Source organism: Littorina saxatilis, linkage group LG16 (genome assembly GCF_037325665.1).
Source record: "Littorina saxatilis isolate snail1 linkage group LG16, US_GU_Lsax_2.0, whole genome shotgun sequence".
In the NCBI taxonomy this organism is placed as follows: domain Eukaryota; kingdom Metazoa; phylum Mollusca; class Gastropoda; order Littorinimorpha; family Littorinidae; genus Littorina; species Littorina saxatilis.
The window spans coordinates 13,311,319-13,333,888 of record NC_090260.1 but is presented as its reverse complement, the minus strand read 5'-3'; the positions used below and the strand labels follow the sequence as shown (position 1 = coordinate 13,333,888).

At 40.3% G+C, this 22,570-nt stretch overlaps 1 protein-coding gene and 1 long non-coding RNA gene across 3 annotated transcripts in view; both read left to right on the top strand.

Annotated features, from left to right (window-relative positions):
* Positions 1 to 2,726: 2,726 nt before the first annotated feature.
* Positions 2,727 to 13,230, top strand: LOC138949864 (uncharacterized). Its single transcript, XM_070321647.1, has 5 exons — positions 2,727 to 2,831; positions 4,606 to 4,752; positions 7,167 to 7,816; positions 12,145 to 12,250; positions 13,016 to 13,230. The coding sequence occupies exons 1-5, from the start codon at positions 2,810 to 2,812 to the stop codon at positions 13,228 to 13,230; spliced, it is 1,140 nt and encodes a 379-aa protein (XP_070177748.1). The 5' UTR covers positions 2,727 to 2,809.
* A 539-nt stretch (positions 13,231 to 13,769) lies between these two features.
* Positions 13,770 to 22,570, top strand: part of LOC138950438 (uncharacterized) — a 97,564-nt gene continuing 88,763 nt past the window's right edge. The window contains exons 1-3 of one of the 2 annotated variants that reach the window (XR_011450659.1): positions 13,770 to 13,926; positions 17,310 to 17,430; positions 18,261 to 19,177. This is a non-coding gene — a long non-coding RNA (uncharacterized lncRNA). Of the gene's footprint in view, positions 13,927 to 17,309; positions 17,431 to 18,260; positions 21,957 to 22,570 lie in introns of those variants that run through there. The other variant, XR_011450658.1, reaches the window with a different exon arrangement.

Below are 22,570 nucleotides of genomic sequence, written 5' to 3'. Positions count from 1 at the left end.
ATCTATGAACATTCCAGATGAAAGTCTTTAAACCGAGTCAAAATTGATGTGAACAAAAACATTCATTACTACAAAATTCTTCAAGTTCAACCTAATAAAACAAAAACCAGCACCCCTTTGTCACATTTGTGTTGGGAACACACTGACCACTAGCAATATCTGCAACTTGATAAGATGGTCACATGGGGGGGAGGGGGGGTGGACATGCACGTTGAGGCAACACAAAATATTTTATTGTGTATGCTTTTTTTTATCCAGATACTTGCGGCAAAAATGGACTACTACCCTCATTACACCAGAGGTAGGAGGATGAGTGGTCCTCATGGCTTTACGCAATAATTCAGGTAAGAAAAGCTAAGACAAAAACTTGCATGAATTATTTCCAGTTAATCAAAGTGACTACCTTTAGCCTGCCCTTCAAAGCCAAAAACCGGCACGGTTGGCCTAGTGGTAAGGCGTCCGCCCCGTGATCGGGAGGTCGTGGGTTCGAACCCCGGCCGGGTCATACCTAAGACTTTAAAATTGGCAATCTAGTGGCTGCTCCGCCTGGCATCTGGCATTATGGGGTTAGTGCTAAGCCTGGTTGGTCCGGTGTCAGAATAATGTGACAGGGTGAGACATGAAGCCTGTGCTGCGACTTCTGTCTTGTGTGTGGCGCACGTTATATGTCAAAGCAGCACCGCCTTGATATGGCCCTTCGTGGTCGGCTGGGCGTTAAGCAAACAAACAAACAAAAATCAAAGCCAAAATGAAGTATTGCCAGTCATATTATCATAATTATGACTGGCAATACTTCATTTTGGCTTTATTATGAGTGGACTTACTGCTGTTTGACTTTAGAGGGCAGAGCTAGAATGGACACTTTCCTTCGTCGCTTTGATGCGGATGTAATGCCTTCACTACGGTTCTTGCCAGACACAGCTTTTTGATCTGATGAGGCCCCCACCTGTTCAGTTACACATTAAGTGATTAACATGCTTCCATTTGAAACTTCGAAGTCTTCATCGGGGATTGACGCCCGACAAAAGCTAATTGAAGCCCGACAGAGCGAAGCGACGGAGGGCTTCAATTACTATAGACTTTGGGAGGGCGTCAATCCACGATGAAGACCGAGAAGTTTCAAATGGAAGCATGTTAATGTTATTGTAATTGAATGTCAGTGTTACAGAAGTTCAGCCACTGGTCATGGAAAATTAAAGTGTATTTATTGGTAAGGGAATTTGATAAACTTTTATGGGTTGATCTATGAACATTCCAGATGAAAGTCTTTAAACCGAGTCAAAATTGATGTGAACAAAAACATTCATTACTACAAAATTCTTCAAGTTCAACCTAATAAAACAAAAACCAGCACCCCTTTGTCACATTTGTGTTGGGAACACACTGACCACTAGCAATATCTGCAACTTGATAAGATGGTCACATGGGGGAGGGGGGGGGGTGGACATGCACGTTGAGGCAACACAAAATATTTTATTGTGTATGCTTTTTTTTATCCAGATACTTGCGGCAAAAATGGACTACTACCCTCATTACACCAGAGGTAGGAGGATGAGTGGTCCTCATGGCTTTACGCAATAATTCAGGTAAGAAAAGCTAAGACAAAAACTTGCATGAATTATTTCCAGTTAATCAAAGTGACTACCTTTAGCCTGCCCTTCAAAGCCAAAAACCGGCACGGTTGGCCTAGTGGTAAGGCGTCCGCCCCGTGATCGGGAGGTCGTGGGTTCGAACCCCGGCCGGGTCATACCTAAGACTTTAAAATTGGCAATCTAGTGGCTGCTCCGCCTGGCATCTGGCATTATGGGGTTAGTGCTAAGCCTGGTTGGTCCGGTGTCAGAATAATGTGACAGGGTGAGACATGAAGCCTGTGCTGCGACTTCTGTCTTGTGTGTGGCGCACGTTATATGTCAAAGCAGCACCGCCTTGATATGGCCCTTCGTGGTCGGCTGGGCGTTAAGCAAACAAACAAACAAAAATCAAAGCCAAAATGAAGTATTGCCAGTCATATTATCATAATTATGACTGGCAATACTTCATTTTGGCTTTATTATGAGTGGACTTACTGCTGTTTGACTTTAGAGGGCAGAGCTAGAATGGACACTTTCCTTCGTCGCTTTGATGCGGATGTAATGCCTTCACTACGGTTCTTGCCAGACACAGCTTTTTGATCTGATGAGGCCCCCACCTGTTCAGTTACACATTAAGTGATTAACATGCTTCCATTTGAAACTTCGAAGTCTTCATCGGGGATTGACGCCCGACAAAAGCTAATTGAAGCCCGACAGAGCGAAGCGACGGAGGGCTTCAATTACTATAGACTTTGGGAGGGCGTCAATCCACGATGAAGACCGAGAAGTTTCAAATGGAAGCATGTTAATGTTATTGTAATTGAATGTCAGTGTTACAGAAGTTCAGCCACTGGTCATGGAAAATTAAAGTGTATTTATTGGTAAGGGAATTTGATAAACTTTTATGGGTTGATCTATGAACATTCCAGATGAAAGTCTTTAAACCGAGTCAAAATTGATGTGAACAAAAACATTCATTACTACAAAATTCTTCAAGTTCAACCTAATAAAACAAAAACCAGCACCCCTTTGTCACATTTGTGTTGGGAACACACTGACCACTAGCAATATCTGCAACTTGATAAGATGGTCACATGGGGGAGGGGGGGGGGGGGTGGACATGCACGTTGAGGCAACACAAAATATTTTATTGTGTATGCTTTTTTTTATCCAGATACTTGCGGCAAAAATGGACTACTACCCTCATTACACCAGAGGTAGGAGGATGAGTGGTCCTCATGGCTTTACGCAATAATTCAGGTAAGAAAAGCTAAGACAAAAACTTGCATGAATTATTTCCAGTTAATCAAAGTGACTACCTTTAGCCTGCCCTTCAAAGCCAAAAACCGGCACGGTTGGCCTAGTGGTAAGGCGTCTGCCCCGTGATCGGGAGGTCGTGGGTTCGAACCTCGGCCGGGTCATACCTAAGACTTTAAAATTGGCAATCTAGTGGCTGCTCCGCCTGGCGTCTGGCATTATGGGGTTAGTGCTAGGCCTGGTTGGTCCGGTGTCAGAATAATGTGACTGGGTGAGACATGAAGCCTGTGCTGCAACTTCTGTCTTGTGTGTGGCGCACGTTATATGTCAAAGCAGCACCGCCCTGATATGGCCCTTCGTGGTCGGCTGGGCGTTAAGCAAACAAACAAACAAAAATCAAAGCCAAAATGAAGTATTGCCAGTCATATTATCATAATTATGACTGGCAATACTTCATTTTGGCTTTATTATGAGTGGACTTACTGCTGTTTGACTTTAGAGGGCAGAGCTAGAATGGACACTTTCCTTCGTCGCTTTGATGCGGATGTAATGCCTTCACTACGGTTCTTGCCAGACACAGCTTTTTGATCTGATGAGGCCCCCACCTGTTCAGTTACACATTAAGTGATTAACATGCTTCCATTTGAAACTTCAAAGTCTTCATCGGGGATTGACGCCCGACAAAAGCTAATTGAAGCCCGACGGAGCGAAGCGACGGAGGGCTTCAATTACTTTAGACTTTGGGAGGGCGTCAATCCACGATGAAGACCGAGAAGTTTCAAATGGAAGCATGTTAATGTTATTGTAATTGAATCTGACGACAATCTCTTTCCTGCTTTCATGCGGTTGTAAACAGACAGAATTGGTTCTGTTCTGTTCACACACTACTTTCAGTCCACCTACCTGCAAGGGTCAAGTCCCAAGAAATGTCTCTGTATTCCTATCGTATCACTCTGCTCCTGTTTTGTTTTCTTTCACACACATTTTCCCTTCTTTTTTGACGGTTTTCTGGACAGCAAACTCTAAAACAAATTCTTTTCATCACAAAAGCGATCTTTGGAATTGACTGACGTAGTCCGGAAGAATTCATGCATTAACTTACGTCACGTACTCAACGTCATCACTTCGCATACCTTATGGTCTCGGTATTTCGTTGGCCTTCATATTTCCTACTTGTAAAATGACCCTCAAAGCTAACCGAGACTAGTTGAGGCTGTATCAATACGCCTCGCCAGCAGGTTGTTAATGGATTTTTTAGCGAGTGGTTATCGACAATTGTAATACAATCAAGTTTGCTTTTTAATGAAACAGATCCTGTGATTGGTCAGAATGTCCCAACTCATTACAAATTACCGGTGACTAATTGTCGATAGCCACTAGCTAAAAAATTCATTAACAACCTGCTCCGCACACTCGTGAATTACCAAGAGGCTGCAAATACCCACTCGTGGTTTATTTTCCACTAATCAACTCGTGGTCATTGTTTAAGCTCTATTTAATGACCGGTAATTTTTAATGAGTTGGGGCATTCTGACCAATCACAGGATCTGTTTCATTAAAACGCAAACTTGATTGAATTACAATTAACATTAACCAGAAAAGCCTTTTAACATATGATAATTATAAGAATAACTTTGAATGTAATTAGAAAATTGTTTGCCATTTGAAGAATATTCATACCATAAGACTAAATTGTTGAAAAGTGTCAAATGTACTGAAAGTAGATGGCTTTGTCAACTGACCATAAATACAATTGGTTCTTGTGCCTGTTGTATAGGAGCACCTGAAAGAGAAGGAACAATGGAACAGAAAGTACCAGCAGGAGGTCGACAGTCTGTCATTCCGCAACTAGCAGCTGTCCAAACGAGTTGTGGTACTGCAAGAGGAGCTGGAGGCCGTCGAGTCACAGAAGAAAAAACACAAGGTTGGCACATTTCTTTAAAGCAGTAAAGCGGTAATCAAGACACCAGCATTGACTTGACAGATACAGATTTCCTCTTCGTTGAATAGGGTTGAAGGCATGGCTATCATATTCCTTGGTGGTGGCAATTCCGTTCAATATGTTTTTGTAACGTCGTGAAATATATACTTTTCCCATAAAACTAAAAGCTTAGTGTTACTGCGACTTCATTTTATCATACTTATTTTCATAGTGTGGCATTTTTCGGTTCTCGTCTTTGTTTTGCCAATACATTAACCTTTACTTTAATTGTTTAAAGTTTTAACAAAAACTTACAATGGTAGGAACCCAAGAAAAAGTCCACCCCTCTGCTTTTTGAATGTAATCTATACCTGACTAAGTTTCAAATGTACATTAGTATTAGATAGGCCATGAAGCCTGTAAATGCCCCTTCTTGATCTTGTGATCATTTTATTGCTATTTATAGTACAGAAAAGGGAACCCGTAAGATTTTGCCATATTTTGTACTCTTGATTTTCTAAATTACGATTGATACGGTCTGTGGAAAAAAAGAGAAATAATTCCTAGACTTCTTGCGTTTCTACTTTCGGTTCACTCAGTTAGTGTAAAAAAACAACCTGTTACTATGGCCATTTTGAATCTCGTATGAAGTGACTAAACGAGATCAGTTGCGTTGATCAGCTCAAAGCGTGGAAAGCTCAATTTTTATCATGCAAAAACAACAACAAAGAGGTGGATCCTCAGCAGGAGCAAAGAAAAAGGCTGTTCGGGAACAGGAATTCCTTTCAACGTATGTTTTCCAAGTTTGACATCGATAGACACTGCATGTCAAAGCTAGACTCATAGGGATCCTGAAATTGACAACACCAAGAAAAGCCGCTGCCAGCATGAGGAGCATCACAGACTTTGTCTTTTGCAAAAGATCTACCCGAGGAACAGGGTGCAGTACATGCCAAAGCGATGTTATCCGAGCTGATAGTGAAAATGAATTTGTCATTGAGCACAGCAGATGTGATTTTACAAGCTGTCAAAAGTGTGTTTCCTGTCTTAAACATCGCGCAGAAGTCTAAGTGTTCAGGCTGCAAGAAGGCTACAGCAATGATGAAACAGATGTCTAATGACATTAGGTCTTCTCTTAAAGAAAAAATCAACAAAGATTTCCATCTTTTTTTTTTATCAATGACGGTGTGTGCAGCATGTTTGAAATGAATGATTAAAAGTTATGTGGAGTACTCTCATTTTTCTGAAAATGCACGTAGCTTTTTTTTTGTTAAACTCCATGGCAAAATTGAGGTCCCCAGGTCTGTATTACAATTTATTCCCCCCTCTGCTTCTTTACCTCTGTAAACTTGTAGAGCTAGTTATTTTTCGATAATGACCCAGCAACCAAACAAATAACGAGCCAGCAACAGCCTGAATCCTCGATAGTGCAATGGGTTGAGAAGCTGTTCTGTTTTGGTACTACTTTTGCGACTGAAAAGTTCAAAACGCTCTATACGTACGAAATATACATCTCTGGAGCAAACAATACAAACATACCGCATTTAAATTAACAACTACAGGCCTGAACACATGAATCTCCATATAAAATCCATGAGTTCGGTTGTTTTCTGAATATAGATCTGCTGTGCACACACCGTTCATCACAAGCAAATTCCCAAGGCAAGTAACTCATACTCTTGCCGACAAGAGTAGTTCCCCTTCTTTTAACGCAGTTTCTTCGACAACACTGACTGCAATCCGACGGTCAGTTTTCAACAATATTTCATTTTATAAACAGATCACACGCAACCAAATGCACACATCTCATCAATTTAAACAACATAAAGCGGTTTCATACACTATTTTCCCCAAAAAACTGAACTTCATACAGTAATTAACGTTGGAACACGGGTGCAAAAGTTCGTCTGCTAGTCCCATTTGACGAAAGAACATTATCTTTAGCGATACTAAATCATAAACAGAACACACAATATCTGCCTTTACCGCCACAGCAGAATAACAGCTTATCTGTGTACTTGATTTTAGTCTAAAACAGGGAAACTGACAAGAAGTGTTAACAGAATGGAATGATTTGCACGGAACTATACAACCGCGCATTAATCGATCGCCTGCGCAGGTTGACTGGTTGAGTGATTCGGATTCGATCAAACTTTCGCACAAAAACTCCTGTTTTCTTTGAATAACTGAAGAAAGGGGGAATAAAGAGGTTACACACCTCGTCTCAGTGATTATTAAAAATAATGGTCTCAGTTCGCGGTCATGAAAAAGCTCGCTGAAGCTCGCATTTTTCATGATCCGCTAACTTCGACCATTATTTTTAATAATCACTGAGACTCGGCATGTAACCTCTACATATATATATATATGCAACACATGCTTCTATCAGTTAAAAGATATGATTTGTTTTTTATCAGCCTCATCTGGAGATGTACTGGTACCTCAGGCCTCATCTGGAGATGTACCAGTATTGCCAGCCTCATCTGGAGATGTACAAGTATTGCCAGCCTCGTCTGGAGATGTACTAGTATCACAAGCCTTATCTGGAGATGTACCAGTATCACCAGCCTCATCTGGAGATGTACCGCCATCACCAGCCTCATCTGGAGATTTACCAGTATCACCAGCCTTATCTGGATATGTACCAGTTTCACCAGTCTTATCTGGACATGTACCAGTATCACCAGCCTCATCTGGAGATGTACCGCTATCACCAGCCTTATCTGGAGATGTACTGATACCACCAACCTCATCTGGAGATGTACCGCTATCACCAGCCTTATCTGAAAATGTACCGATACCACCAGCCTCATCTGGAGATGTACCGCTATCACCAGCCTCATCTGGAGATGTACCGCTATCATCAGCCTCATCTGGAGATGTACCGCTATCACCAGTCTTATCTGGAAATGTACCGATACCACCAGCCTCATCTGGAAATGTACCGATACCACCAGCCTTATCTGGAGATGTACTGATACCACCAGCCTCATCTGGAGATGTACCGCTACCAAAAGCCTCATCTGGAAATGTACCGATACCACCAGCCTCATTTGGAGATGAACAGGTACGAAAAGCATTGTGATTTTGAACTTACTCACGGGTTACCTCCATTATGAAATTGACCGTTTTTGTTTGTTTATTTGTTGCTTAACGTCCAGCCGACTACGCAGAACCATATCAGGACGAAAATTGACCGCTTTTATTTTTTAAACTTTCCAGGAAATGGGATTTAGCCACGTCTAGGTCGATGTTGTCAGTCTAATGAAATTGGAGAAAAGGCACCAATGGGTGGCCGAGTGGTAACGCACTTGCGCTCGGAAGTGAGTTCGACCCTGTGTCAGGGCGTTAGCAATTTTCTCCCCCCTTTCCTAACCTAGGTGGTGGGTTCAAGTGCTAGTCTTTCGGATGAGACGAAAAACCGAGGTCCCTTCGTGTACACTACATTGGGGTGTGCACGTTAAAGATCCCACGATTGACAAAAGGGTCTTTCCTGGCAAAATTGTATAGCCATAGATTAAAAAAATGTCCACCAAAATACCCGTGTGACTTTGAATAATAGGCCGTGAACAGTAGGATATGCGCCGAAATGGCTGCGATCTGCTGGTCGATGTGAATGCGTGATGTATTGTGTAAAAAAAATCCATCTCACACGGCGCCTTGAGTCCGAGTCTGGAGATACGCGCGCGATATAAGACTTCATATAACCCATACTTGTCGGTCGCCCTATGCCTAAGTGGAATGTTTTGTATAATGGGAGCTTTAGGGCAATATTTGGCTTTAACACACACACACGTACATATATAGATTGGTTGAATTTAGAATAAAAAGAAAGTATGTAAAAGTCACAACATTCTTACACGTACTCGCATTCACTACCAAGAAACTGTTAATTTTTAGGATAGTTGGACATTAACTACAGTACCTGTGTAATCCAGAAAAACACACAAGATAAGCACATAATTGAGGCAAGTCAGGACCATTATGATGATCTGTGTCAAAAGCATCACATTTATTTTAACACGAATATTTATTGGACCATAGTGGCAGAGTGGGCGGCTTGCAGTCTCACTCAATGACAAAGTTAAGCAATGCCGAGCCTAGGCAAGTACTTGGATAAGTGACTGTCTGAGTTGTACACTGCTGTTAACTTAACGGTTGACCCCTCATGGAGGGCGGTGTCTCACTACTCTTTGGGATGAGATTTTAAACTGAGGTCTATTCAGTATTCTGAGTACATATATGCACTCAAAATCAAGCTTGGACTTGATCCTGACGCCAATGTCCAACTCGGGTCAATGCAACCCGCAGAAACACACCCAGCATGCATCATAGTCTCAGAATAATCAAAATGATGATTGTGGAGACTCAACGAAAGGCAGGTGTGCTTTGGGAAATGATTCTATTGTTATTGCAAATTTGTCTGGAAGCATGTGTCGACATAAGCTTGTATGTCTGCTTGATAGGGAATGGGATCTGGGTTGTCAGTAAAATGAAATTTGAGATTTTAAAAGAATCACCAAACCTTAGGGCGACAAAATATAAGTTGAAAGTATTGTACAATTGGAGCTAAGTTACCTTTAGGACGACATTTGGTTGACCTAACTCCCCTGTAGGATTTAACACAATATATATGTTATAATTTTGGTCGCCCTAATCAAAAGTATTGTATAATGGGAGCTTTAGGGCGACATTTGGCGAATTGGATCTGGGTTGTTACTAAAATGACATTTTACTTTTTTGAGAATTTTTTTTTCATTTTTTTTCAGAGTTTTTTTTTTTTTATACACGTTTTTATTTCTTTTTGGTACATGACATCAACATCAGACAGCAACACTTTTTTGAGATTTGAAAGGAAGCACCAAACTTTAGGGCGAAAGAAAATACGTTGAAAGTATTGTACAATTGGAGCTTTTAGGATAGTTGGACATTAACTACAGTACCTGTGTAATCCAGAAAAACACACAAGATAAGCACATAATTGAGGCAAGTCAGGACCATTATGATGATCTGTCTCAAAAGCATCACATTTATTTTAACACGAATATTTATTGGACCATAGTGGCGGAGTGGGCGGCTTGCAGTCTCACTCAATGACAAAGTTAAGCAATGCCGAGCCTAGGCAAGTACTTGGATAAGTGACTGTCTGAGTTGTACACTGCTGTTAACTTGACGGTTGACCCCTCATGAAGGGCGGTGTCTCACTACTCTTTGGGATGAGATTTTAAACTGAGGTCTATTCAGTATTCTGAGTACATGCACTCAAAATCAAGCTTGGACTTGATCCTGACGCCAATGTCCAGCTCGGGTCAATGCAACCCGCAGAAACACACCCAGCATGCATCATAGTCTCAGAATAATCAAAATGATGATTGTGGAGACTCAACGAAAGGCAGGTGTGCTAAGCTGCCATGGTATTATGGGAAATGATTCTATTGTTATTGCAAATTTGTCTGGAAGCATGTGTCGACATAAGCTTGTATGTCTGCTTGATAGGGAATGGGATCTGGGTTGTCAGTAACATGAAATTTGAGATTTTAAAAGAATCACCAAACCTTTAGGGCGACAGAATATAAGTTGAAAGTATTGTACAATTGGAGCTTTACCTTTAGGACGACATTTGGTTGACCTAACTCCCCTGTAGGATTTAACACAATATATATATACATGTTATAATTTTGGTCGCCCTAATCAAAAGTATTGTATAATGGGAGCTTTAGGGCGACATTTGGTGAATTGGATCTGGGTTGTTACTAAAATGACATTTTACTTTTTTGAGATTTTTTTTTTATACACGTTTTTATTTTTTTTTGGTACACGACATCAACATCAGACAGCAACACTTTTTTTTAGATTTGAAAGGAAGCACCAAACCTTAGGGCGAAAAAAAATATGTGAAAGTATTGTACAATAGGAGCTTTAGGATGACATTTGGTCGACCTAGCTCCCCTGTGGGATTTAACACACATGCATATATATATATATATATGTTATAATTTTGGTCGCCCTAATCAAAAGTATTGTATAATGGGAGCGTTAGGGCGACATTTGGCGAATTGGATCTGGGTTGTTACTAAAAAAAAATGACATATTACTTTTTTGAGAATTTTATTTTTTCAGTTTTTTTGGGTTTTTTTTATACACGTTTTTATTTCTTTTTGGTACACGACATGAACATCAGACAACAACACTTTTTTGACTCACATGCGAAGCAAAAGTGAGTCTATGTACTCACCCGAGTCGTCCGTCCGTCCGTCCGTCCGGCCGTCCGGACGTCCGTCCGTCCGGCCGTCCGGAAAACTTTAACGTTGGATATTTCTTGAACACTATTCAGTCTATCAGTACCAAATTTGGCAAGATGGTGTATGATGACAAGGCCCCAAAAAACATACATAGCATCTTGACCTTGCTTCAAGGTCAAGGTCGCAGGGGCCATAAATGTTGCCTAAAAAACAGCTATTGTTCACATTTTCCCCATTTTCTCTGAAGTTTTTGAGATTGAATACCTCACCTATATATGATATATAGAGCAAAGTAAGCCCCATCTTTTGATACCAGTTTGGTTTACCTTGCTTCAAGGTCAAGGTCACATGAGCTCTTCAAAGTTGGATTGTATACATATTTTGAAGTGACCTTGACCCTGAACTATGGAAGATAACTGTTTCAAACTTAAAAATTATGTGGGGCACATGTTATGCTTTCATCATGAGACACATTTGGTAACATATGATCAAGGTCAAGGTCACTTTGACCCTTATGAAATGTGACCAAAATAAGGTAGTGAACCACTAAAAGTGACCATATCTCATGGTAGAAAGAGCCAATAAGCACCATTGTACTTCCTATGTCTTGAATGAACAGCTTTGTGTTGCATGACCTTGGATGACCTTCACCTTGGGTCAAGGTCACATTGTATTTTGGTAGAAAAAATGTCTAAAGCAGTTCTTAGTGTATGATGTCATTACTAGGTTTAGTTATTTGACCTTGACCCTGAAGGTCAAGGTCATGTAAAGGTCAAGGTCAAGCATGTGAGTCGTATGGGCTTTGCCCTTCTTGTTGAGATTTGAAAGGAAGTACCAAACCTTAGGGCGAAAGAAAATACGTTGAAAGTATTGTACAATAGGAGCTTTAGGATGACATTTGGTCGATCGACCTAGCTCCCCTGTGGGATTTAACACACACGCATGTATATATATATATGTCAAAAATGGTGTGAATGTGATCATACTTTCTCCAAGTCCTTTTTCAAAAATTGACCCGATATTCCGATCTACTTACAAATACCTTTTGGGGTTTAAATTGTGATGTTTTAGTTTAAATAAAAGTTCCACATGATTCTATGTTCCGCCTTGCAAGAGACATCACATTAACTTAACTGTGAATATTTTGTTTTAGGATGAAGACTACTGTCAGGAGAGTGATTTTGATTCTGATAGCACACCTTCTTCCTGCGATTACCCTATGCTGTCACCACCTGCACAAAGGAAGAAAACTTGCCAAGGTAAAAGTCAATGAAAGAAACTGTGAGAAGTAGTAACTCACTGACTGCGACAATTCATGGTTGACCAATTTACTTAAAATTCAGCTTTCCTGAGCCAGAAACCACAACTTGGTCTATAGTTCAGGACATTTCCTAGTCGAGTTGCAATCAATTATTGTACTATCAAGGAAAAAGTTTCTTGTGTAAAGAATTTAACATGCTATACGGTGTTGTTGCCAGGCCTCGGTCTTTTGTCTGTGACGCATTCCTTTCTGATTTGACGCATTGGACCTAGCCTTGTCCGGTCGATGGACCGATAGTTTTTACGTTTTGGTGGTCAACTGACCGATACATATTCGTACAAGGCGGACAAGGTCTGCAATGAATGGAATGGGAGTTGCAAAGTCGGAAAACAAACCCCGATCGAAATGCTCATGTTTGCTACGAGTGAAAAATGCACTCGGTGCCGACTCTGTGTTTGTCGTCATTGACTCTGTGTTTGTCGTCATTGACACTCGAGGCTGCGTTTACGGAAATACCCGTTCCAGCCGGTGTACCTAATTATCGAAAACGGCGCAAACAGCGGAAATTTCATCAATATAATACTACGGCATGGTAATTTGGACCTATTGTTTTTTTAAAGCCAGGACATTTGGACTTATTGGTTTTTTTTTAGGGAGGTCCAAATGACCTATTGTCTTCTTAGGCTGGCAACAACACTGGCTATACTTTTTCCCACATAAAACAGACTTGTGCCCATTGTGATACATTGTACTTGTTTGACAGGCATGGTTACAACAAGGCAGCAAAGTCTGGTTTTCTCGATGGCTGGTTGGCACCCCGTTGCCTTGGCACCTCAAGCAATGATGTTGCCAGCGCAGTCTGTGTCTCGTCTTACTTTTCCCAACAATGTCCAGCTTCCCACCGACCTTACTGTCCTTCAGCAGCAGCTCAGGGCTACAGGTATGTTATTCTTCAGCGTGTGGCATCACCATATTTGATCTTTTACCCTTGTTAAATGCTTCTCATTCAAGTCACTGCACAGCAGAACATGCATGCACTTTTAAAACCAGCTTGCTGCACAATTGTTAAGTACCTATTTTATGAAGCAACTGCTTGTTTGCGAAAATGAGTGTGCCTGCATCGATACTACGTGTTTATCACTAAATCAGTGTCTGATAAGACCGTCCATCCGGAGGGTGAAATGAATAGGCTAAAGTTGCTGATGCGACCCTCATTCACATTTCACACTGTTAGACTGTACGGTAGGCTACGGTTCATGTTGGTTAATAAATATTGGCTTCAAATTGGTACCCTTGAAAATGACAGAAGGCCGCCTTACAATTCTTAAACTTCTTGAGTTTCTACTTTTGTGACATGACGTGGCGAGTCTCGTATGAAGTGACGAAACGAGATCAGTTGTATTGATCTGTTCAAAGCGTGGAAAGCTCAATTTCCATCATGTAAAAACAACAACAAAGAAAAAGGCGGTTCGTGAACAGGAATTCCTTTCAAAGTTTGTGTCAGTAAAAAGATGACCTGATTTATTTCTCATCAGCCTCATCTGGAGATGTACCGCTACCACCAGCCTCATCTGGAGATGTACCGCTACCACCAGCCTCATCTGGAGATGTACCGCTACCACCAGCCTCATTTGGAGATGTACCGATAAAACCAGCCTCATCTGGAGATGACAGGTACGAAAAGCCTCGCGATTTGAACTAACTCACGGGTTACCTACTTCCTGAATTTGACTCTCCGGATGACTTTTTAACTTTATAAGCCTGTGATTAAGGTGACCCACAAACTGTTACCAGACACTCCCTGGACTTATATTAAGCCTAGTGCAGAACCGCGCGAGGTGACATGTGACTCATTTCGTGGTGGAGGGTCACATTTTAAGGATTTTTTGCATTTTACTTCAGTATCTGTGTAATCCAGAAAAGACACAAGATAAGCGCATAATTGAGGAGAGTCGGGACCATTATGATGATCTGTGTCAAAAGCACATTGAACACGACTATTAATGGGACCATAGTGGCCGAGTGGGCGACTTGCAGTCTCACTCTATGACAAAGTTAAGCAATTTGAGATTTAAATAGAAGCACCAAACCTTAGGGCGACTGAAAATAAGTTGAAAGTATTGCATGATTAGAGCTTTAGGACGACGTTTGATCAACCTAGGTCCCCTGTTGAATTTAAAGGCACACGCAGCTTCCCGTAAACCATCACAGACACTGTCTGGCTTTTACACACAGTACAAACACCCTTGCATTTCAACACTCACCACTTGAGAACATCGTAGGTGCCCTCCGAAAAGAGCGAGCACTTATGAACGAATTTATTTTTGCGTGGCCAGCCGGATTGTCTGATCAGACAATGGGATGGCTCGTTTTGGCGCTAGACCTAACTTATACTAATGTGGCGGGAGAGCCAGATTTGAAGAAAGTTTGATGTAAAAGTTAGGGAGGGAAGGCTTAGAATGGTCATGGTGTACAGAGTCCTTTCTGTCACGCTATCGCTGTTTTCAGCTTGCCAAAGAAGAGAGCGAACAATAGAGTATAGACAACAGTAGACGATGCAAGGGAGGTAATTCCCTTTTTAGTTCCGTGTTGGCGGCCATTTATGTGTCGCGGACACGCTTTACCGGCATACGGGTTGATGAAGGGTAGTAAAACTTGACCAATGTCAAGTCGAATAGTTAGAGAATGGATGAAAGTTGTTTAATGGATGTAAATTGATGACCACAATGTATTATTGTGGGTAATGATGTAGCCGGAATGTGATGATTGTTCGTAGGGTTGGAAACAACGATCGATGAACGAAATCATCGTTAGATCAGAAGGAATGGGAAATCTAGAATACAAGGAAATATAGGTTATTTTGATGTGGATAAAATAATATGTGTAATAAATGAGTTGGATTATAGGCGAATTGTTAATGCGTTAGCCGGTAGGTCAGAAGATTAGGGGAAAGGGGTGGACTATGTTGTTGCGGAATGTTTCACAAGTAGTTTGGTTGCGGTCGAGTTGCCAACAACCAATCCGTATGGGGTCCGCGTTTCTGTCTAGGTTACCGTAGGGACTGGTATAAAAGGCCAGAATAGATTAGTACAGGAAGAGACTTCGCATTCTATTGAAGGGATAGTGTAGGGAAAACACAGTGTAACGATAAAAGAACTTAGAGATTCTTCCTACCTTTTTCGTAAATTAGGACAGCTTAGGTATAGCCAGCTTCAAAGGACGACCGCGCATGTTACTGATTGCTTACTTCAAGCAAAAAGTAAAGGTCTAAAAGATATGTAGGCGAGAAATTCCGTAGATAGTCAGAAATAAACAACCGGACTGTTAGAGCGTCGGCGTGCGTTTGATTGAACGGTCCTAAATTAGATAGCTAGGTGTGGTATATTAAAATTTAGGTGACCTGCGCAATTCTAGGTAAGCTCCTGTGTTTTTGGTGTCCCGCCTGTTTTGCGCATGGTACTTTATAAAAGGGGAAGCTGGAATTAGGTTAGGGACAAACAACTTTGGTGACGAATAGGGAGGGTTGACATTGACTCTGTCCCGTTCTCACTAAAGTCAAAATAGTAACTTCTGAAGTCTTAGACTAACCTTAAAACTTAGCCCAAAGCGGGAAGAACTGTTTCTCCCATTTAGCATTCCATTAAAGATCAGGTTTGAGAGAAATTCTTAGATAGTCAGTCAGAGAACAAAAGATCCTGTATGGGATAAAAATATAGCTAGCTCGATATGCGGAGTCTCGATTTAGGATAGGATTATTTGGGGAAGGGAGATTAGGCGGCTTCATTGTTTTCCAGGATAATAATCTGCGCATTTTTGATGTTTGCCATGTAAAGGCTACCCGGGTTTTTGTATCAATTTTGTATGTGAATTTATGATATTGAATAATTTGCACTTGTTGTATTGGAAGGCTTGTACACTTTTCTAGAAATGAGTTTAATAAACTATTTATAGAAAAGTAATCCCATGGAATTGACTCCATCACTCGTCTGAATGATTTTCGTTGATACCTGAGTCGTCACTTCTTCTCACTGATTTAACCTTTTTGGAAAGATAAGCTAACTCGGCAATTTTAGATGGAAGAGGATAAATAAAGCACACTAGCAGATTTTAGTTGCACGCACTAGGGAAAAAATGAACACAACGCGAGGCCAAATCTAGATCCGTAAAGGAGAAAATAACAGGTGCACACACTAAATAACAAATCTGTAGAGCCGCATAAAAGACTCAGGTCTTGGTTATTATCTACAACTTCCACGGTTTTCCGCCGGGTAAATAAACAAACATTCAATGCAATAGGAAAACTGCTACAATAATAAATTGACAGCTTGTTACACAAATATTCTTAAATAATTCTTTTTGCATTAAGACAAAATCAGTAAAACTCAAAGATTTTAAAGTTTAAAAACTAGCCCTGAAGCGTGTCCTGCAAAACGTGTTTCTCGTAGCAGACGAATGTTCAGCATGTCGCCAGTTTCTTTGAACGGTCAGCCGACACCATTCACTTCGTGTGACTCGCAGCCATTTGTTGCGTTTTAGATAACGTGCCATGGCAGATACAGCGAGTCGCATTGAAATCAAGGACTGACTACTAAATTGTGAGAAAAAAAGGGAAAGTAGATCACATGGGTTCACGATGGCTCAGGGGTTAGATTAACCACGAAAACAGGTGTGTGGTTTACTTGAGCTAAACAAAAAAACTGTGTCATTTAATGCTATTCACTAAATGCTATTGCAAGTGTGTTCGATAAGGTTAGAACTGCTTTTTCATGAAAAGATTTGAATCGTTCTGTAAATCATTTGGGACGGACTGGGGCTTTAACACACACGCATTACAAGTCAAATAGTGTGAATGTGATAATTTTTTCTCCTTCCTCCAAGTACTTTTAGTTTTACTCAAAAAGACCTATGACCAGATTTCCAGATCTACTGACAAATACGTTTTGAGCTTTCATTTGTGATGTTTAGATAAAAAAAAAAAAAAAAAGAGTTTCACATGATGGCATGTTCCGCCTTGCCAGAGACATCACTATAACTTAACTGTGAATATTTTGTTTTAGGATGAAGACTACAGTTACGATCCGGAGAGTGATTCTGATTCTGATGGCACACCTTTTTCAAGCTACATGTACTACTACTCAATGCTGTCACCACCTGCAAAAAGGAAGAAAACATGCCAAGGTAAAAGTCCGTGAAAGAAACTGAGAAGTAGTGACTCTATGACTGCAACCTTTCATGATTTGCCAATTTACCTAAAATTCAGCTTTCCTGAGCCAGAAGCAAGACTTGTCTATAGACTATAGTTCAGGACATTTGCATATGCAGTTGCAATCAACTAGTGTACTATCAAGAAAACAGTTTCGTGTGGACAGAATTGTACATGCTCTACATTTTCCCATCTTTGTTAAAACATTAAGTCAAAATTTGACTAAATGTAAAAAACATCAATTTTGAAAACAACACTGGACAGCAATTAAAAATAGCATTCACCAAAACTGGCAACATGGTCTCAAAAGCTTCCTCACCTCATGTCTGACACATGCATGCACACACACACACACAAACACACATACACACACACATACACACACACATACACACACACACACACGCATCTCTGCCTTATGCAGCTTCATTTGTTTCTAAGGAAAATGCTGGGAGTCCATGGTTTCCAGGGAAATTGTATATTTGTGAAACACATTATTCACCAGTCTTGCAAAGACCAGGCAAAAGTTACTAAATGTTCAGTTAAGCTGCTGCAACATTCCCCCATTTTAAAATTTTTACCATGCTCCTTTTTGTTGTGAACATAAAGATCTGAACCTGGGCTTTTATTTCCAGGAAGCGATCACTTTTCATAATCGTTGATATTGGTTTTGGTTATGCCTAATATGATCACATGGTTATTTTTCAAGAAGCGTTGTTCAGTTTTCATTTTTTTTCTTGGGTAGAGCTGCTTTGATCTTTGAAAACTTTGTAATAGGATTTTTTGCATATTTTGTTTTTTTCAGAAATACCAGACAAACACGATGTACTGCCACCTGCCTCAAACGGACTGCCACCTGCCTCAGATGAGCTGCCACCTGCCTCAAATGGACTGCCACCTGCCTCAGACGGACTGCCAAACATTTCTTCCAAGAAACCGAAACGACCTTGCCTATATTGTGGCCAATTTCAAAGTGTGCTCATCAGACACTTACAAAGAAAACATTCTAATGAAGTAAGGGTTGCTGCAGCCATGAAGCTGCCTGCTTGTTCTAATGCGCAACTTGATTGTGGGCAGGCTTACCCTTTTTAAAATCAAAAAACAAGAAAGGTAGGTTGTTGGAACGTTTGTTATTGGATTTACATTAACATAAAACGTTTTAAGAGAACAGCCTTCCTTCTGTATGTTTTTGCTCATTGAACACCTTTGATTTCACCAACTCTTTTTTCTTCTTGTCACTGAGCTCTGACCGGTACGGTTGGCCTAGTGGTAAGGCGTCCGCCCCGTGATCGGGAGGTCGTGGGTTCGAACCCCGGCCGGGTCATACCTAAGACTTTAAAATTGGCAATCTAGTGGCTGCTCCGCCTGTCGTCTGGCATTATGGGGTTAGTGCTAGGACTGGTTGGTCCGGTGTCAGAATAATCAGAATAATGTGACTGGGTGAGACATGAAGCCTGTTCTGCGACTTCTGTCTTGCGTGTGGCGCATGTTATATGTCAAAGCAGCACCGCCCTGATATGGCCCTTCGTGGTAAAACGCTGGCAGTTTCTTTGTTTTTGGATTTACCCTTTTTAACGCAAGAATGGATGGTGAACCAGCCAGACTGACACTGTGTGAATGGCAAGAAGCACAAAGCAATCATTGGGTGGTACTGGTTCAATCTCGGCAGCTAAACTAAAGAGTATGTGTGTATGTAAAATCACCCATGACAGATGTGTACTGGTTCAATCTCGGCAGCTAAACTAACGAATATCAAGTATGTGTTTTGAAAATCGTTGTCAGTATCAGATAAAGGAGAATTTCACTTGAGACTCGACCGAGGCCTGGTTTGTGTTATTATGCAAGGTCCGGTACTATGAACAAATTTGGTCAAATCCACTACAAATGTATGCGTGTTTGGCTTATTTCATAGAGTAAAAAGTTCACGCACTAAACATTTTATGTTGACCGACAAAAGTGTGCCACGTACACTCTAAATATTTGGACGCCAGATACCTCTGCAATGACCGGAACAGAGCTGAGCAGAAAATGCAATCAGGTGTTCTATCTCAGACTAATCAAAGCAGTCTGACACAAGCCTGATCACTTGGATCGTCACTAATCTATTCAAGAGTTCTGCATTGCCCATTATCTCCCATTCAAACCCTCTTTTGTACTGTGAGTTAGTAATCGCTGAACGATCGCTGTTAATGTTATAGCGATACTGGTGAAAACGAAATGTAATATTTTGAGTGCATGCAGTAATTGAAGGGCGCACAAAGCATGTGACTACCCTCCAGTGACTGCACTCATAACCTTTTGAGATGAGTGGTTGTAAGGTATTATAATAAGACTTCCTCTCCACAATACAAGTGCCTGTTGTTGTTATTCATGTTCAATTGATGGGAAGCTAATTCTGGAGGATAAATAGAAAACAATTAAGCTTTTTGAGTCACTTGAGAAAATGTGACTCTATGTAATCGGTCAGTGTTAGTCTGTCCGGCCGGCCGTCCGTAGACACCACCTTAACGTTGGACTTTTCTCGGAAACTATCAAAGCGATCCGGCTCATATTTTGTTTAGTCGTGACCTCCAATGACCTCTACACTTTAACGATGGTTTCGTTGACCTTTGACCTTTTTCAAGGTCACAGGTCAGCGTCAAAGGAAAAATTAGACATTTTATATCTTTGACAAAGTTCATCGGATGTGATTGAAACTTTGTAGGATTATTCTTTACATCAAAGTATTTACATCTGTAGCCTTTTACGAACGTTATCAGAAAAACAAGGGAGATAACTAGCCTTTTCTGTTCGGCAACACACAACTTAACGTTGGGCTTTTCTCGGAAACTATAAAAGTGACCGGGCTCAAATTTTATGTGAACGTGACTCATTGTGTTGTGAATAGCAATTTCTTCCTGTCCATCTGATGCCTCATATAATATTCAGAACTGCGAAAGTGACTCGATCGAGCGTTTGCTCTTCTTGTTTAATAGGTTACAATAATGTCATCATTTATTTCTCATTGAAAATTTCAAATCATTTTATATCATTTTGCTTTAAAAGTTGTCAGTCGTGTCTTGAAATCGATGACATTTGTTTTATGTTTTGCTTCTAATACTGAGTTCTAATGACAGAGTAAATATAGCATTGTAATTTGTAATACCATGCACAGTTCAAACTGTCAATCACGCTCCTTCCCAGTTTGTGATATGTATGTACATGAATTCTGTAAGTGGTCAATTTGTGTGTGGCATTGATCAACATTGCAAACAACACAGTTAATCTATGCTATCATGTACATCAAAATAATTTCAAAGAACTGTTCTCTGTTTTAATCTGTATTTGTTTCACTTCTCTGGGGTAAATTAGTTCCCCAATAAATCCTGTTGCATTGTAAATGCATGCCATTTATTTTCTTCTGTCTTGACTTTATTTTGCCAAAAATGTTATGCTTGGAAGAGGGCTTAGTAACTCTCTCCAAAAGGCCACTGGTTCTGATTCTACTCAATTACGATTGTTTTCTTGATAGTGTACATTTGATTGAAATTTTAACTAAAATTTGTTGTTTCTGTGCTTCATTAATCTTCTTCAATTTGAGGTATCTTGGTGTAGCTTGTGTGTTTATGACATCATTTCTGCCCTAACATTTACAATGATTTCAACATAAAAGATAACTTAAACATACTAAATATGGATCTCTATGTTGTTAATGATTAGGTGAAATGTAAGACTACCAAAATATGTGTGCCATAATTCTGCACACGATATTTTTTCTTTCAAACAAATCATTGGTAATCTGAACCGTACACTTGCAAGTGGTCAAATTACTTTTTTGTGTTCTCAAATTGTTTCATGGCAGAGATTTAAAAAGACCTCAATTAGTGTACTGTAAACTATAGAGCATTTATTGTGATCTTAGCAGACTTTCACTGTGCTGTTCTGGAAAGAACGTCGGCAAGACATTTGAAAGCATTCTGCATTTAGAACATTGACAGATCATGCAGAACACACTGAGAGCCCATAACAGCTTACTTTTTCAGTTCATTCAGCACACAAAAGATGATCACAGCAGCTAACTCTCAAAACAGAACATTTGAATGCCGTTCTCAAACTGTTTCAAATAAGTGAGTGTGTGCAATTCCCATCATGTTCATTTAGAGTGTAGTTGGGCCCCAGATCAATCCAGCATTGAGTGCATTTCTGCCATTACCTGAAAACAATAGACCTTTTGCAAGTGTATTCTTTGCAAGAACTTTATTCTTGTACATACTTGTAAGTTGTCTTTTTTTCCCGTTTTTGTTACCCTCTACAGAGAGGTCCCACTCGCAACTCTGTACGACATCCCTTTTGTCAAATCTCCCTTACTGAACAAAGTATAGTAGGTTTTGGTCTCGAACAATATGGTAAGTGTAGGGAAGCGATTTAAGAACAAGTGCGCACATTAAAACATCATTGCTGAAGGTGTATGTGTATAATTTTATTCTTGTTTTTGACAAATAAATGAGCTGTTGAACAAATACACATTCGTTGACTTATCGCAGTTTGCATTGTATGTGTTAATGTGTGTATATGTACATCCTGTTATATGTTTTTCTTCTGTGATGTACTTTGCTTACATCTGCCTGTTAACATTACAACAAGGCATTCCTATTGATATGTTTAAATTTTGCAAACAGTGACCTTTTATTTCTGACTTGGGAACAACACTGATGAAAGCATCTATCATTTTTTCTGTCACAACTCATACACAAAATCTATTGCACGTTTTGAACTGTTTATTAAAACTGCCAACAGAATAATTAGTGATGAAACAGCCATGATTACACTCAACACAAAGCATCAGGAACCTTAAATAATAACGATTTCGAAAGCGGGAACTGCAGAGTTTGAGCACATAACTAAATGACAATTAAAATTGTTAAAATAATAATAATAACTGGACATTTTTAAGTGCATAACCTATGGCTCTAGGCCCTTTACAAAACTTTGTGAACAACAAAATATACAAATACTGGTCGCCTTAATATACCTTATAAATTGGTTGCCCTAAGCTACCCGAAAAGGCGTGTCGCCGTAACCCCCACTCTTGCATTATTTTCATTAAGGCGACCATGCAAAACACCTATATCTGAA

What these genes read in the sequence shown, in the direction of transcription:
- LOC138949864 (XM_070321647.1), top strand. Translation starts at nt 2,810, where the DNA reads ATGGCTTTACGCAATAATTCAG. An exon ending in GGCTTTACGCAATAATTCAG is followed by an intron (nt 2,832 to 4,605) that starts GTAAGAAAAGCT and finishes CCTGTTGTATAG; the next exon opens with GAGCACCTGAAAGAGAAGGA. An exon ending in CACAGAAGAAAAAACACAAG is followed by an intron (nt 4,753 to 7,166) that starts GTTGGCACATTT and finishes GTTTTTTATCAG; the next exon opens with CCTCATCTGGAGATGTACTG.